The sequence below is a fragment of the Salvelinus sp. IW2-2015 genome, linkage group LG12 (assembly GCF_002910315.2).
Source record: "Salvelinus sp. IW2-2015 linkage group LG12, ASM291031v2, whole genome shotgun sequence".
Classification (NCBI taxonomy): domain Eukaryota; kingdom Metazoa; phylum Chordata; class Actinopteri; order Salmoniformes; family Salmonidae; genus Salvelinus; species Salvelinus sp. IW2-2015.
Window position 1 is genome coordinate 635854 of NC_036852.1, and position 17519 is coordinate 653372.

The 17519-nt window shown below is 44.8% G+C and overlaps 2 protein-coding genes across 3 annotated transcripts in view; both read left to right on the forward strand.

The window, feature by feature from the left end:
• LOC111970838 (single-stranded DNA-binding protein 3) overlaps positions 1 to 6224 on the forward strand; it is a 19711-nt gene extending 13487 nt beyond the window's left edge. Inside the window, exons 7-16 of the mRNA XM_070445861.1 lie at positions 3602 to 3696; positions 3801 to 3859; positions 4017 to 4062; positions 4259 to 4294; positions 4412 to 4466; positions 4574 to 4644; positions 4810 to 4888; positions 5003 to 5031; positions 5187 to 5288; positions 5434 to 6224. Of these exons, the coding sequence (XP_070301962.1) occupies positions 3602 to 3696; positions 3801 to 3859; positions 4017 to 4062; positions 4259 to 4294; positions 4412 to 4466; positions 4574 to 4644; positions 4810 to 4888; positions 5003 to 5031; positions 5187 to 5288; positions 5434 to 5463 (602 nt within the window). The 3' untranslated portion in view covers positions 5464 to 6224. The remainder of the gene's footprint in view (positions 1 to 3601; positions 3697 to 3800; positions 3860 to 4016; positions 4063 to 4258; positions 4295 to 4411; positions 4467 to 4573; positions 4645 to 4809; positions 4889 to 5002; positions 5032 to 5186; positions 5289 to 5433) is intronic.
• Positions 6225 to 6962: 738 nt separating this feature from the next.
• Positions 6963 to 13403, forward strand: LOC111970839 (ankyrin repeat domain-containing protein 34C-like). Of its 2 annotated transcripts, XM_023997553.2 has the most exons (5): positions 6963 to 10895; positions 10993 to 11217; positions 11349 to 11531; positions 11852 to 12068; positions 12142 to 13403. In XM_023997553.2, the coding sequence occupies exons 2-5, from the start codon at positions 10996 to 10998 to the stop codon at positions 13179 to 13181; spliced, it is 1662 nt and encodes a 553-aa protein (XP_023853321.1). In that variant the 5' UTR covers positions 6963 to 10895; positions 10993 to 10995; the 3' UTR covers positions 13182 to 13403. The 2 variants fall into 2 exon arrangements, with proteins under 2 accessions (XP_023853321.1, XP_023853320.1); XM_023997552.2 differs by having other exon boundaries at positions 6963 to 11217.
• Positions 13404 to 17519: the final 4116 nt, after the last annotated feature.

The window sequence follows — 17519 nt, forward strand, 5'->3', positions numbered from 1 at the left end:
AATGGATAATTCGATTCACTTAGCAAACGCTTTTATCAATGAGACGGCACCTCCACACCTAATCCACATATGGCCAGTCTGAACCTTGAAGGCAGGGTTAATGGCAGGCAACAGACTAAACTCTCCTCTAACCTCATTAACTGGGACCCCTGTTGGTTAAATGGTAATCTCTAATCTGAACCTGTAATCTCAAGCCAAAACTCAGAGACCCACACTATCCTATCTTCTACCCAGATGGCCCCTAGATCTGTAAGGTCCTGGGGCACCGGCGTTCTCATAGAGGAACGCCACTTGAAAAACTGCAAGCTTACATAAACACAAGTATGAATAATGTGTGTGCCGCGCACACACACACAACACAACACACACACACACACACACCTACCTTGTGGTCTGATGGGGTCCATGCTGTTTGGCAGGAGAGGCTGAGAACCAGGGATTCCCCTGGAGGCTGAGGCAAACAGATGATGAGAGAAAGGGTGATCGTGAGTATGGACCACCAGCACATACTTACCTGGAAGTGCATGTTCAGCTGTATAGGTGAGTGTGTGGTCCATACCTGATTTGGCATTCGGAGTGAGGGGCGGGTCCACCTGGAAACCGTGGCGACATGAAAGGCTGAGAGAGACAGAAGAGTTTGTCATTCCGACTGAAAAGGGCGGAGCAGACAGATGATGGACAGAGTGTGAATGGAGGATGAGGAGGAAGGGGGGTGACAACACAGAAAACAAAAAAAATGAGCAGGCTCATTAACGAGTATTTTACAGAGGAAGCTTGTCTTCAGATGTTGGCTTTGCTCTCCTCCCTTAGCCTTACATGTAGAATGAGTGTGTGTTGTCTGTCCTGTGCACATGCTCAGTGTGTAGGTCCACAGTGGCTCATCTTTTGTTTTATTGATGAGGTATAGGTGGAGTGTGTCTGTGTGGAGGCTAAAGCTCCCTCCCCCAGAACAGCTCCAGAGGAGAGTCAATTATTTATTCTCTCTGTGTGTGTGTGTGTGTGTGTGTGTGTGTGTTACCTGTCCTGTGGTCCCATGCCGTGGGGGGCTGTGCGTGAGGAGACTGCTGGGAGCCTGGCGGACCCTGAGAGAAGGGAAGAGTGACATCAGAGTGAGGGAGGAGCTAACACAATTACACCTTAGGAGCAAGGACTGGAGAAGCTAGCAGTAAGCCAATCAGAACACAGAGAGGGAGAGGAGGCCGTTTTTCCTAATCCATGTAAGAGGGTGTCTTCACCACTAGAGGGCAATGTTGACACAGCTAAAACGCACAGCTCAGAAACGACAGTGGATCCGAGGAGCCTACAGCATGGTTGGTCACCATCCATCCCACACTGTTCAACATCAGGACATGCAACTAGACTGACGAACTGCAGAGACTGTGCATGTATGACTTCAGGTTTGTTTTGTGAGTTGTGTGGGTCTTCTATTTTAAAAAAAAAAAAATCTTAGCGAACAAACACCAAAACACAACACGATAATAACAACACAGGCATATTTGCAGCAAACAGCTCTTGCTAATGATAAGGCCACTTGTACAAAAAGGACAACAACACACACACACACACACCCCTCCTCCCTCACTGTGTTATAAATAGCACTTCCGTGCCTCTCCTCTCTTTTTCTCGCTCTCTCACTACTCTTGCCATCTCCCACTCTCACCTACTTCCTCCCTCCCATTATTTCATTCCATCTCTCTCTCTCTCTCCAGTTCTCTTCCACTCTCTCGACAAACAATGAAGTGGTAGCCACAGAAACAAACACATTGAGGCCCTCTCTCTCCGTTCCACCATATCGTCGCTGCTGCCAAATGCCAGGGCTGTCCATCACACTGTCTGGCCGTGTGTGTGTGTGTATGTAGAGTGTGTAGAGAAGAGGAGTGTGGATCATTGGAGGTGGAGAAAAAGAGAGGGAGGTGAAAAAGTGTGAGGAGATGTAGGAAGAGAGGGAAGTAATGGATGGTGAAGATGCTTGGAGTAGGAGGGAGGATGACAAGAGGGAGTTTTACCATGCGTAAAGTGAGGGGCGGGGGAGGTAGCAAAAGAGAGGATGAATAGAGGGAGTTTTACCTGGAAGAAGCCGGGCGGCATGGGCCTCCTGGCATGCCATCATTAGGAGGCATGTTCCCCATCACAGAGACTGGGGCTGCTGCCGCACTCTGACAACACACACACGTTAAAAAGATGAAAGCACACAATCACACACTAATAGATGCATTGGTCTCCTCCATCTCGCTCTCCCCTCTTTCTCCGGCTCATTCCCCTTAAACCCCTCTCCATCCCAAACATCTGTTACTACTCCTCTTTCTCACCTCTATCCCCCTCCCTCTTCCCCTCCCCTCCTCCACCAGCCCTAACCTCCCACCCTCACCTGCCTCAGTTCTTCCCCGTTGCTCTCACTTCCTTTTGCTCACTCCCTCTCTCTCTCATCTCTGCAGTAGCTAGTCAAGCTGTTGCTATGGAGACGGTCCTTTGCTCCCTGTCCCTCTAGCATCCCCCTCTCAGAGAGAGGGAGAGAAGAGGGAGGTAGGGGAGAGAGAAGAGTGACGAGTTTTCAGTAACAACCTCTAACCAGGCCCTAGCCACTTGTGTGGATATGAAATAATTGGATAGAATAGGCAATATGGTGAAAACTCCACCTATCATACCAGAGGTCAAGGTTCATATAGAAATACCATTAACCAGGCTAAGCATCATGCTTGACATATTGACAAAAACAGACAAATCCTATCTACACTCAATGACAAATAACTGTACATCATACAGCTACAGGTTGACTATCACTCACACCACACAAACAGAAATAATCAACACACAACACAACACAACACACACAAAACACCCACCCCACACACACACACAGTGACAGGAAGCACCACAGGGGAAGGTTAATGTCTGGCTCAGCCTATAGGAATTCACCACCATGAATAATTAATCAACAAATCAAAAACTGATGATTTGATTGGCGATGTGTGTATGTGGCTCACCGATACTGAATGGAATTGATCTATCCAGCCCCCCCCCCCACACCACACACACTAGAAAGGACAGATCAATGGTGCTCAACACATTATTGACCTTTTCCCTTGTACCTTTTCAATGTAAGACACAACAAACACTGGAAGATGAAGAGAGGGAGAGAAAGAAAAAGAGTGGAGGGGAAAGAAGGGGAGAGAAGAGTGAATCCCCCCCCAAAGAGAGATGAGAGAGTGAAGTGCAAAATGAGAGAGGGAGGAGGGCAAAGAGAAAGTTGCAGGAAAACAAAATAACTTGTTTTCTATGAATTTAGAAAACAGCAAGTACTGAGCCACGACAGACACAGACAGAGATGCACACTCCCCTGCCAGAATGCTAGACATGGATATGGACACAGACACCCACACAGACAGAGATGCACACTCCCCCTGCCAGAATGCTAGACATGGATATGGACACAGACACCCACACAGACAGAGATGCACACTCCCCCTGCCAGAATGCTGACATGGATATGGACACAGACACCCACCCAGACAGAGATGCACACTCCCCTGCCGAATGCTAACAATCTCTCTCTGAGACCATCACATAGTGTCTTTAACTACCAGTGTGTGTTGGTGTTAAGACTGTGTTCTTATGTTTTCTCCTATAGGACATCCTAATATGGGCGGGCCAATGAGAATGAACGCTCCACGAGGAATGGGGCCCATGGGTCCACAGGTAAGTACACACACACACACACACACACACACACACATACACACACACACACACACACACACTCTCTATAGTTTTGACACTGTGTATCTCTTCTCTCTATGTAGAACTACGGGGGTATGAGACCTCCTAACTCCATGGGTGGTCCTATGCCTGGGATGAACATGTAAGTGTTCCCTCCATAGGGAGAAATACAGTCTATCCCTTAGCACCAGCTTGATGGTTGAATATCGAAGGCCCCGACATCATGATTGTTGAACTGTTGTTTTCTTGGTTTATGGCAGTGTTTCCCTATACTTACAGTCTCTGTCTCTGTCTCTCAGGGGACCTGGTGGTAGAGGRCCGTGGCCTGGTCCCAATGCTAACTCAGTAAGTTGTTTCCTCCTCGCTCAATTTGTCATAGATTAGATTATTCATTACAAGGATTGTTATTATTTAACAGGTTGCTTGAAAAGGTACTATACTGCCCTCTTGTTGCTGGAGGAAAGAACTACTGCTTAGTTGAGAATCTCTCCTGGCGGTAACTATGACTCCGTAACCTCTAGTTTCCCTTCTCTCATCACAGATACAATACTCCTCCTCATCTCCAGGCCACTATGTGGTGAGTAGCCAACCGTCAGTGTTTTCCATAACACGTCAGTTATAAAACTGTTCCTTAGCTGTGGAAATGGGAAATTGTGTGCACTGTTCTTATTGACCTTTTTGAACTGTTTCCCAGGGTCCTCCAGGAGGAGGGGGGCCGCCCGGAACTCCCATCATGCCCAGCCCAGGTGGTACGTCAATTAAATATGTCCACCCAGCACCAGTACTATATTTAGACACTATGTGTGTTGCCTTTCTCTGTGGACTAATGTTGTGCTATTGTGTTTGTCTCCCCCAGACTCCAACAACTCCAGTGAAAACATCTACACTATGATGAACCCTATAGGACCAGGAGGAAACAGACCCAACGTGAGTCACATAACACGTCGTATTCCACCGCTTGACATCATGCAGCGTAACACCACAATAGAGTATGACTTTATCCCCCTGCTGATTAGATAGGGCAATAAAACCAGTCTGAAGGTCCAGTTTCGCTGAGACATCTATCTTCTGTGTGTGTGTGTTCTCTCCCAGTTCCCTATGGGCCCGGGGCCTGATGGRCCGATGGGAGCTATGGGAGCCATGGAACCTCACCACATGAACGGCTCACTAGGTGGGTGCTATGACAGGGTTATGAAACCTGTTATAATGCAGTCGTAAGGGTGACATAATGTTCAGTGCATGGATGAACTGTTTTGAATCTCATCTCTCTCTCATKGTCTCTCAGGCTCTGGGGACATGGACGGGTTGCCAAAGGTGAATATAAATTCCCTTTTCTACAACATTTGACTTGAATCTCTCCAACCAACAGAGGGTTTACAGTTAGAGGGACATGTCTTGGTGCTGCTGGTCAAATAACTTGTGGTATGACATATTTGTAGAGTTATCTTACTCTCTCTCGATCTATCCAGAACTCTCCTAACAACATGGGRGGTATGAGCAACCCCCCCGGGACGCCGCGGGACGATGGAGAGATGGGTGGAAACTTCCTCAACCCATTCCAAAGTGAAAGTGTGAGTACTGCTGGCCGATGACCCCTGACCCTTATACCTTGACCCCTAAAGAACCAGGGTGGGTGACCTGGTATGTAATGTTGGAGCGTTTACATTTTTCACTCATGTCTGCCACCCCACCCCCCTTCCCTTTCTCTCTTCACAGTATTCACCCAACATGACGATGAGTGTGTAATTTTAATTTCTTTATTTTTGTATTTTCTTTTGGTTATTTTTGTTTTTGTACCTTTCCACCTGGATTTTTCCAACCCCTCACCTTGGATCGGACTCATTCTGCCTTTCCCACCTCACCTCCACCCCCTCGGAACTCTCGCCGCTACCCAGGCTTCTAGGACAGCCCTGGGGCATGCTGGGCCTCTAGTGAAGGCGGAGCTTCCCGACGCTGTCTGTGGCATAGACAGGAAACAGAGACACAGGAAGTCCCTACTCTCTAACCCCGCCCCCTGCCTCTCTGACTTCTTGTCAGGCTCTGGACAATGAGAGCGGGGATGAGAGGAAGAAGGATGGAGAGACTGGATAACACGGACACCCTTCAGGACACAGCATGGTAGGGTTCTGTCAGTAACTGTCCGGAAGCTCGACAAACATCACATTGGCATTCACTTTTATTTAGATGTTTTTATTGTTTCTAATGGATTTGATTGTGTTTCTAATGGATACAGGGGTGGAACAGGGAACGAATCTCGAATGATCCCCTTTTCCCTATGTAGTGCACTACTTTAGAGGAATAGGGTGTCATTTGAGACGTAGACATGGAAGAGTCGTCCATCCCCCTTCCCCCCTCGTTCACTCTGTGTATACATTTGAAAAACAGAAGTGTTGTGATTTCCATTACTCTGTATGTAATGTATTATTGCTATTCTTTTATAATATTTTATTGTTATGATTAATAATATTGTTATGATGATTCTGGTTATTTTAAAATGTAGGATTTAATTTCTGGAGTTTTTGTTGTTGTTGAAAGGACACACACACACACACACACACACACACACTGATGACCTTTTCGTTAGTAACTTCACAGGCTGGTGAACCTTCGCTAGTCTCCTTAAGGAAAACCCCACAGGATATAAACAATCTACTGCCCCCTCTTTGCCCAGTCAGAGAACAGCACCGTGGTCCATCATGGTACTTTAAATAGTAATGTCCCTCTCCACCCCCCTGAGAAGGCGTTTTCTCTGTAGTAGACTAAGTGACCCTGAACATGCAGAGGATGCACAGTTGTATTTATTTGTATGTTTAATTTTCCATTGAGACAGAACAGGTTGACAATAAGTCTATCTGCACACTCCGGAATCACTCTGCACCAATCAGCATCCATCTCCTAGAGGAAGACATCTTGGAAGTGTCTGGTTTTTGTTTTAATTGTATTTTTTACCCAGAGGGCAGTTCTGACCTTCTGTGAAATTATTCTGATTGGATGCTTAAAGGACTCTTGTAACAGAGCTGAGCCAATCAGTAGGCGGTGTGGCAGTTGCCATGGTAACCGGCTGTCAAGCTCCCCCCAAAAGGACAACATTTGTCCTTACACACACAACCAACCAATCGGCCTACCTACGCCATCCCCCTCCCCAACCACCTCTCTCTCCTTTTGTGACGTCTCCATCTGTCTTTTGGTTTGTTTTGTAAATACTGTAAAGTGAATTTTGATATCATGACATTTTGATATTTCCNTCTCTAACCCCGCCCCCTGCCTCTCTGACTTCTTGTCAGGCTCTGGACAATGAGAGCGGGGATGAGAGGAAGAAGGATGGAGAGACTGGATAACATGGACACCCTTCAGGACACAGCATGGTAGGGTTCTGTCAGTAACTGTCTGGAAGCTCGACAAACATTACATTGGCATTCACTTTTATTTTGATGTTTTTATTGTTTCTAGTGGATTTGATTGTGTTTCTAATGGATACAGGGGTGGAACAGGGAATGAATCTCGAATGATCCCCTTTTCCCTATGTAGTGCACTACTTTAGAGGAATAGGGTGTCATTTGAGACGTAGACATGGAAGTGTCGTCTAGCCCCCATCCCCCTCGTTCACTCTGTGTATACATTTAAAAAACAAGTGTTGTGATGTTTTCCATTTACTCTGTATGTAATGTACTATTGCTATTCTTTTATAATATTTTATTGTTATGATTTAATAATATTATGATGATTCTGGTTATTTTAAAATGTAGGATTTGATTTCTGGAGTTTGTTGTTGTTGAAAGGGCATGCACCCACTAATGACCTCTTCGTTAGTAACTTCACAGGACGGTGAACCTTCACTAGTCTCCTTAAGGAAAACCCACAGGATATACACAATCTACTGCCCCCTCTTTGCCTAGTCAGAGAACAGCACCTTGGTGCATCATGGTACTTTAAATAGTAATGTCCCTCTCCATCCCCCTGAGAAGGCGTTTTCTCTGTAGTAGACTAAGTGACCCTGAACATGCAGAGGAGGCACAGTTGTATTTATTTGTTTAATTTTCCTTTGAGACAGAACAGGTTGACAGTAAGTCTGTCTGCACACTCCGGAATCACTCTGCACCAATCAGCATCCATCTCCTAGAGGAAGACATCTTGGAAGTGTCTGGTTTTTGTTTTAATTGTATTTTTTACCCAGAGGGCAGTTCTTCTGTGAAATTATTCTGCTTGGATGCTTAAAGGACTCTTGTAACAGAGCTGAGCCAATCAGTAGGCGGTGTGGCAGTTGCCATGGTAACCGGCTGTCAAGCTCCCCCCAAAAGGACAACATTTGTCCTTACACACACAACCAACCAATCGGCCTACCTACGCCATCCCCCTCCCCAACCACCTCTCTCTCCTTTTGTGACGTCTCCCATCTGTCTTTTGGTTTGTTTTGTAAATACTGTAAAGTGAATTTTGATATCATGACATTTTGATATTTCCCTCACAACCAATTTACTGATGAGAAATGAGTTGATTCAGACCAACTGGGTTTGAAAGAGACGGTGTGTGTTTTTTTGTTTTGTTGTTACAGTACCTCACTGTTCAACGCAGACACAACTAGGGCCAGGAGGAACACTCTTTATTGGATCATTATGTAGTTAGGAACTACAACTAACGTTAGAGTCCAGAGTATTTCCTGGCCAGGTCAAGCTGTTAGGGAAATCTCCTGTCCCTAGTAACGATAGATGAAAAGAAAATGATTGTTTTCTATTAAGGATTTTTCTGTATTTGAATTGAGGAAAGATGTTAACACAGTTTCTTAATGATATGAAGAGAGAGAGTTAAGGGGGGAAAGGCTTCTGGTGTATTTTGAGATACTGCTGTATAGATTCAACTCTGAACCATATTCACTAAGGGCAAATCTGAAATGCACACAATTCCCTATATAGTGCACTACTGAAGCCAAAAGTAGTGCACTACATAGGGAATTGGGTGCCATTTGGAACGTGCACTAGTTTGCACCAGTGCGAAGTGTTTATTGTTGGAAGAGGATAATTATTGGAAAACGAACCGTGAAACTGTTTGTTTTTAAAATGTGAGATATATTTACTTACCATAACTAGGGCTAGGAGTGTTTTATATGCCCTTGTCAGTGGAGGCTGCTGAGGGGAGGATGGCTCATAATAATGTCTGGAATGGAGTGCGGAACCATGTTTGATGTATGTAACATTTCACTGATTCGGACTCCAGCCATTAGCACAAGCCCGTCGTCCCCAATTAAGGTGCACCGACCTCCTGTGGCCCTTGTCATGACCTTCATTTGACCTTTCCACTCTGCCCATACGGAAGAGGACTCCTCTTTATATCTATGACCGCATGGGCAGCGCCATTGAGGTTACAACCCATAGGAACCCCCATCCGGTTGACTGCTTTGACTACTTTAGTATGGTGGAAGTCGTCAATGGCGCTGTCCATGCTAAAACGGCATTTTGGCCACTATAGGCCTCTATCATTCTCTATGGCTCTACCTTTTTCAAGTTGTGTTTCCTGACTGTGACCTGTTCAGGGAAACCTCCTGGCCCTAGTTCTTCCATTCTGATTGCGAGGTGTCAAACTCTGCACCGGTGCAAACTCCTCTCCTGTATGTAAAATCAACGTTGTCACATTGTTGGGCATTTCTGTGTTTCTATGGTGACGTATAATACTGCTTCATTCTGGGAGGGTTGAAAGGAGGGGACAGCGGGTAAGGAAACATGTTACTGTTCCTTGGGTTTATCCATCTCGCTAGTCTAAAGTAGCGTCCTCCTCTCCCTTCACCTGCACTGACGTGGAAGCTGGATCTGTGCAGATGAAGGAGATGACGTGAGGAGAGGAAGYCACTTTAGATTTGAGATGCAGACCATGTTTTTCTCTGACGACAAAGCAGTATTGAATACGAGGCAGTTTGTTTTTCAGAACATTTAGTCCATTTTACAATGATCCTGTGTTTTAAATTCTGTTAACCCCTTTTTTAGGTTGGGTGACACTWTGATTTGAAGATCCAACTGAAAGAGAACGCTGACCTATCTCTTGCAGTGCTGTCTATATAAATGATCCCATGACATTTGGTTGGAATATTGCCATATTCAGGTTCTTTTCAAAAGCAGCGGCAACATAATCTAAGGGGGCAACACGGTATCATGGCAATCTGGATTAAACATTGTGAAGAACTGCTTCCTGGGTTTGCTTTGTATTTCCTGATAGGCTAGTTTCCACTCCTAAATGTCTTGTGTAGTAATAAAATGTTTCCTATTTGTATGTTTTCTTTGTTGTAATAAAGTTTCTTGAGAGACTGATAAAGTTGCTTATTGGGGGGAGAGAAAAAAAAGGTGGGAGATCTTGCATCAACAATAAATGTCATTTGTTTTGGGTTTTTCACTGAGTCTTCAGTTTTTATTCCCCTGTGTCCTTCTCGTTGTTGTAGATACATAAAAAAAAAAAAAAAAAAATTAATTCACTACTTTTGCCAAGACATTTAGTTCTTTCTAGTTCCCATCACCTCAATTAGTTTGCTCTCTCGCACTGCTGACGATGAAGGCAAAGGACGTGTCTGTGTTTACAGGCCTATCTAAAGGCAGAACAGCCAGTAAAAACATTCCTCCGTGTCCACAGGTCTTTTATCACCATTCTGTGTTCTGACAAGATGGCGCCGACAGACATGGCAGCTCTGCTTCTAGCTCCTAAGCAACTTTGCAGTATTTCTTTTTTTGTTTTTGTGACGAGCATTTCACTACACCCGCAATAACATCTGCTAAATATGTGTATGTGACCAATAAAATTAGATTTAGAGTGGTGTTTCTGCACACACACCCCTCTGGGCTGTTTGAACTCAGTCGGTGGTCTGCCAGATGAAGGCCGTTCAAAGCTGACTTCTATCAGTCCTTCCCAGTGCCTTTGTAGTGTGGAGACTCAGCAACAGGTGACATTTAGAGCTGAAAACCATTGACAACTTTGAACGCTCACCGCTACCCACGCCTGCCCTTCACCTGAGACAGGACCCACGCTCCTCGTACAGGAGAGAGGTAGAACGGAGTGAGATGGAGAGGAAGTAGGAGAGAGAAGAGGATGTGTATCGGTGTCCAGTCTGCTGAAGTTCTGCTGCCAATATGTGATGTGTGGATCTCCACTTGGTCTGGAGTGAAACCTTAACAATCTACCCAGGACCTCGGACAACCCAGGTACGTTTGGATGCTAACTCACTATTTGACTTTCGCCTGTCTGTTTGACTGCCTCTCTCTTTTTCTTACTATCTCTCTACCTTTTCCTCTCCTCCAGACCATGTCGGTCCCCCAGGACCTCCTGCCAGACGGCAGTCCCCTGATTGGAGCAGCGAGGCTGGGGAAGCTTCGCCTCGTTAGGCTGCTCCTGGAGGGGGGTGCCCAGGTCAACGAGAGAAACCCAGGAGGAGAGACTCCTCTCCTGGCAGCGTGTAAAGCCCTGAGAGGGGAACCCACTGGACCTGGAACCCTGAAACTGCTCAGATACCTACTAGACAACCAGGTCTGTCTGCTTATAAAGGAGAGCTCTGTAGGTTTAATTTCCCCTTGTGGGATTCTATCCTATTCTAAACAGGCCCACTGTATGTGTGTGCCTACCTACATCCTAACCCCATCCTATCTTTCCCCACCCAGGCAGACCCTAATGCCCAGGACCGGTCAGGCCGTACAGCTCTGATGTATTCCTGTATGGAGAGGGCTGGAGCTCAGCTAGCCTCTACTCTCCTCTCAGCTGGAGCTGACCCCAGTATGGAGGACTACTCTGGAGCTTCAGCTATGGTCTACGCTATCAACGCACAGCACCAGCCTACACTACAGGTCAGGAGAGAGGAGGGGGGTGTGTGTGTGTGTGTTTGTGTGTGTGTGTGTGTGGACGTGTTTAACCAGTAGTCCCCACAAGAATTGTAAACAAACAAACATTTGACCAACTGGGGACATTTTGTTGGTCCCCACAAGGTCAAATGCTATTTCTAGGGGGTTAAGGTTAGAATTAGGTTTTGGGTTAGAGTTAAGGGTATGGGTTAGGGTTAGGGAAAATAGTATTTTGAATGGGACTGAATTGTGTGTGTCCAAAAGGTTAGTTATACAAGACTGTGTGTGTGGTGAAATTATTATAACTGACCATTACATACCCCCAGGTGCTACTGGACGCATGTCGCGCCAAAGGCCGTGACATCATCATCATCACCACGGAGATGGGTGTGAGCGGAGGGCCGGTGACGAGGCGCTACCTGAACGTTCTGCCGTCTCCCGATGCATCACCTGTCACCTGCATGTCACCCTCTGACATCATCATCAAGACGGGCTCACCTAACTCACTTGAGGGAGAGAACGTGTTCAATTTCAGAGGATCAGGTTAGAGGGAGGGAGGGAAGGAAGGTGTTAAACATCTCAGGAACCTGTCTCATCCTTTCTTATCTCATCCCAGGTAAGAGGGGGAGTGGCAGCAGCAGCAGATTCTCCCCATGTGAGCTGAGTCCAGTGGACCAGTCCTGTATCACCCCTCCCAGACAGCGACAGTGGTCTGAACCATGGCTAGCTATTCACAATCTGGCTCGACTAAACAAGGTCTACCAAGAGGGAAGGAGGGAGAGGAAGGTAGAGGAAGAGAAAGAGGGAAGAGAGGAAGGAGGAAAGGGAGAAAAAGGTTATCTTGATCACGGCTTGAAGAAGGAAAGGAGGGAGAAGGCCGAGCAAGAGGAAGAGGTGGGAGATGACAAGGAGAGTCAATCTGTCCATCTCTACCATAAGGAAATCACTTCCGGGGCCTCTTGTTCTCTCCTCTTTCCTACAGAGGAGCACCTTTTCCAGGCAGCCCAGAGCAGACTGTCCCCTGAGAGGAGGCTAGCCCCTGGAGGTTCCACCTTGGATTTATACAGAGAACACCCCAGTACTCAAACTGCTTTACATTGTAGAGGGGGATCTAATCTCATCGGAGGCGACCCAATGACCCGGAAGTGCTGTGTGGACAGACTTCCTCCCTGCTCTCCCTCTCGCTGGCAGGGGGCTCGTAGGAACACCCTCCCCTCCTTGACTCCAGCTCCACCCCTTCTTCACCTGCCTCCCCTATCATGTCATGAGTCTCACCTACAGGTCCCACCCCTTGGCCTACCTGTTGCAGGTGTAGGTATGGTGTGTCGGACGCAGCTGCCCTCCCCCTCCCCTCTTTCTCTCACTCCCCCCCTTTTTCGCACTCTCTCCTCCTCCCCCGCTCTTCCCTTTAAAGCAATATTTAGACCAGGCTTTCTGCCTCCTCTACCCCTCTCTACCTCCTCTTCCATTCCTGCTCTCCTTCTCTCCACCTCCTCCTCGTCCTCCTTTGTTCCCCCTCTCCCTCCCTCTAGTGAGAGGTCACCTCGACGTCACTCTATCCAGCTGGAGCCGCTGAGAGGAGACGAGGAGAGGAGGAGGAATAGAGGAAGAACAGAGGAGACAAGAGGGAGAGGAGGAAAGGAGGAGCGGGAGTGAGACCCTATGTTAGCTGTTGTGGTGTGATATGTGTAGTTACTTGTAATAACCTCTAGAGCATGCTCTAGAGACACTTATTTAGTGCTTGCTGACCTGAATGTGTGCATTCATATCAACAGTCTAAAGCAGTAATCTCCAATCCAAAGAATTATTTGGAATCATTTGTTTATTAGATATTTCCTATTTATACTGTATGGATAATAAAACCCAGCCTTTATTCACTTGTGTTGTAGCTTTTTCCCCACACCCACACTGAAAGTTGTCACTGTCACTGAACTTTAGTCTGTCTTGCTTTATGATAGTCACATGCCCCTACCTTTACAAGAAGTCAGTCAGTATTCTTAGTGAGGGCTTTAAAGCAAATGTTAATTTGACTACTTTAACTACAGGATCGGTGTCCCGTCAACGGGACGGTTGAGCTAACGTAGGCTACTGTGATTTGCACGAGGATGTAAGAAACAAAAAAAAAATCTCAGGACATTGACATATCTGATATGGGCAGAAAGCTTCAATTTTTACTAATCTAACTGCACTGTCCAATTTACAGTAGCTATTACAGTGAAGGAATGCCATGCTATTTGAGGAGAGTGCACAATTATGAACTTGAAAATGTATGAATTAACCAATTAGGCACATTTGGGCAGTCTTGATACAACATTTTAAATAGATATGCAATAGTTCATTGGATCACTCTAAAACTTTGCACATACACTGCTGCCATCTAGTGGCCAAAGTCTAAATTTCACCGGGGCTAGAATAATTCATTATGGCCTTTCTCTTGCATTTCAAAGATGATGGTACAAAAAAACGTTTGTTTTTGTCTTTGTATTATCTTTTACCAGATTTAAGGTGTTATATTCTCCTACATTAATTTCACATTAACACAAACGTCAAAGTGTTTCCTTTCAAATGGTATCAAGAATATGCATATCCTTGCTTCAGGTCCTGAGCTACAGGCAGTTAGATTAGGGTATGTACTAATTTCGGAATTTGATCTAGTAACAGGGGTGGGCAATTCCAGTCCATGAGGGCCTGATTGGTGTCACAGTTTTGCTCCAGCTCCAGCTAACACACCTGACTCCAATAATCACCTAATCATGATCTTCAGTTTAGAATGCAATTTGATTAATCAGCTGTGTTTGCTAGGGCTGGAGAAAAAGTGTGACACCATTCAGGCCCTCGAGGACTGGAGTTGCCCACCCTTGCAGAATTCACTCTTCTTTTCCGACTCACGTGTTTGACAACAGCTGTTAATCAGATAAATTGAAGCGCTGTACCAAAATGTACGAATGACGGAGTCAATGCAATCGTGCATTAGATGACGGATTCAGAGTACTGCGTTTATGTGCTAGCCGGAACTAAGAAACTCGGAAATGTCAGACTTGCTTACGGGTTGTAGTTATATACGTGTCACATTCAACGAATCAGCAAGTYGGACATTTCAGAGTTTCCTAGTTCCGACTAGCATGTGTACGCTGCATACTTTCTAAATTTCACATACTATAAAACATATTTTTTTGCATACTATTTAGTATGCTAATATGGGTATTCTGATACTGCCTCTTTCTCTCACGCACTGAGCACGAGCACAGTCATCTCCATTATGACCACAGCTTCCTCTGACCTGGCAGAGCACCTGTCCTGTTCCATCTGTACAGAGATCTACACTGAGCCTGTGTCTCTGAGCTGTCTGCCTAGCACACCTTCTGCAAGAGATGCCTCCAAGACAGTCGGAATGCTGGACACCAGCTCTGTCCAGAGGGCAGGGCTCTGGTCAGAGCCAGAAACTTCCAGATCAACAGACTGATCAGGAATGTGGCCTACCAGCTGAAACTGGAGGAAGATCCTAAAAGATAGAGAGCTACAGCCGAGAGAGGAAACGGCAGAGAAGATGAATGTCGTGAACATGGAGAGGCTCTGAAGCTGCCTTGTGAGACAGACAGTAATCTGATCTCTGGGATCTGCAGAGATGGGAGAGACGACAGAGGACACACATTYCAACCTATAAGAGAAGCACATAAGGATCTGAAAAAAAAGGTAGCCTCAGATTTATGCTACTTCAAGAAGGACATTAGTGTGCTGGAATATGATGAGCAACAACGAGAAATGTCTCAAACAAATGAGACGTCAGATCATCTCAAAGCCCAGATCCCGGCTGATTTTGAGGATCAATAGAGAGCAACTGAGAGTTAAACAGGAGGCAATCAAATATGTGGAAAAGGAAGGTTTCCTGGTTGACAAGGAGATGGTACTTTCCAGCCTGGAGGAAGAGCTCTCCATCGTGCTCTGGTGGATGGAGAGGGGCTGCATTGAGATGAGGGAGAGGAGGAGGGAGGCGCAGTGGATAGAGGGTGGAGAAGAACCTGATAGAGGGGAATATGATCAAGAGGAATATGATAGAGGGGAAAATGATMATATTATAAAGAGGAAAATGATAGAGGGGAATACGATAATATGATAAAGAGGAATATGATAGAGATGAATATGATAGAGGGGAATATGACAGAAATATTATAGAGAGGAATATATTGAGAGAGTGGAATGTAACAGTGAGGATTTGTTTGATTAGATCACTTTAAGATTTAAAACTTCTGAAACTGACAGTCCCTGACACACTACTACATTAATACAATGTTGCCCTCTTGCTAGATTGATGACTAAAGCCATAGTGAAACAGTGCAAAATGGAGGTCAGCTCAACTGTTCATTATGAAATGTATGTGTTCAATCTAATACATTTGCTCTCTATATATTTTCTGCTTTGTATGTAATTGTATCTGTTTGATATAATAGAGAGGAATATGATAGAGAGGAATACGATAGAGAGAAATATGATTGAGAGGAATATGATAGAGAATGAATGGAGGAATGTGTGATGCTCTTGAGCAACAAAGGTTGTCTGACTGACTAGATCAACTGGAAAGACATGGATAAGAAACATTTCAAATAAGTTTTTAAACAATGGGCCCTGTTGGCAGGTCTAAAACTACTGTTCTATAGTCAGCTGATATTGATTTCCTGAATTAATAATATATTGTACTACAATGCAAGAATTCAGGGACACCTACTCTTCAATCAAATGTTTTAGGCCTAGATAATTACACATCCARCACATCTTATTTCTCTACCAGCGTGCRTACTGTGAAGATCCCTCGACTGCAACAGCTCTAGTTGATTTAACCGATCAATGGCTCCGATCACTTGACCAAGATAAACTTGTGGGTGAGCTGCTTGTTGACTTTAGTGCTGCATTTGACCTTGTTSATCATATGGTTAATAGCTGAGGCCATTGAAGAAAGATGTTTTCTTGAAACCTAATTTCTTGGAACTTTGATATTGAGGTGGCATAGACTATGGAAGACTTGCTTTATTGTAGTAAGATAGCCTATGTATTTTATTAATGATGATGATTTTTTTTTACATTCGTGTTAGGCTGAGTTCAAACAAATAACCTAAGTAAACCTGGATGCTAGTTGTGATATCTGAAACATATTGCCTGAATTAGGCCAAAACACCTGTATTATAAATGGTCAATCATTTGATATGAGATAGAGCATTTTAATTTAATAAAAAATGTGGTTACATGGATCCAATGTAAATATTAGGTATGACTGTGCTCAATAGGTTTAAAAAAAGTGAATTGTTCCAGCATTTGATTAGACATGAGAGCTTCTGTGGGTAATCATGGCAATGGGGCCTTCATTGTGACATCACAAGATTCTGATTCTAGGAGGTTAGCTGTTGMACAGACAAACAGAACAGTGCAAAGAGACTGATTCAACTAACCACTGACAGATTATTCATGTCCTATTTCATTAGAGAGAGAACACACTGCTTACTTGAGAGGTAGGTTGTAATATAACTTACTGTTTAACTATGTTTCTGTAGAATAACTACTTTTCAAATGACTTGTGTACTAACATGACCTTTTAAGTAGGCCTAACATGCAATCATGGTGACAAGAGAAACTGTTGATGAGATACAGTTTGCTTGAATCCATTTTTTTGTGAGAAAATGGTTCATCCTGACACTTGAGATGGCATGTTACAGTTGTTGTAGTGAGCCAGCCTAATGGCAAATACATTCTATTGATGAAAGAAAACCCCATCTCTGTGTTAATCCCCAACATATATTGCAATCAATTATCTCTATAAATATGTACCAAATATGTACCTCTTTAAATTGAGTTGCACTCAGAGGCACTCAAAGAGAAGACTGGAGTGTTTAAAATAGGTGAAACTGTACAACAAGTTAGGTCCATGATGGATATAGAGTCACTTTCTTCCCCAAAATCTTTTTGGAATGATATTATATAAGTGATTAGTGTGGTTTGTGAGAA

Bases quoted from the DNA above. Each gene is read 5' to 3' on its own strand.
- LOC111970839 (XM_023997552.2), top strand. From the start codon at position 10,906: ATGCTAACTCACTATTTGACTTTCGCCTGTCTGTTTGACTGCCTCTCT. The intron at 11,218-11,348 runs GTCTGTCTGCTT...TTCCCCACCCAG, and splicing joins GATACCTACTAGACAACCAG to GCAGACCCTAATGCCCAGGA. The intron at 11,532-11,851 runs GTCAGGAGAGAG...ACATACCCCCAG, and splicing joins AGCACCAGCCTACACTACAG to GTGCTACTGGACGCATGTCG.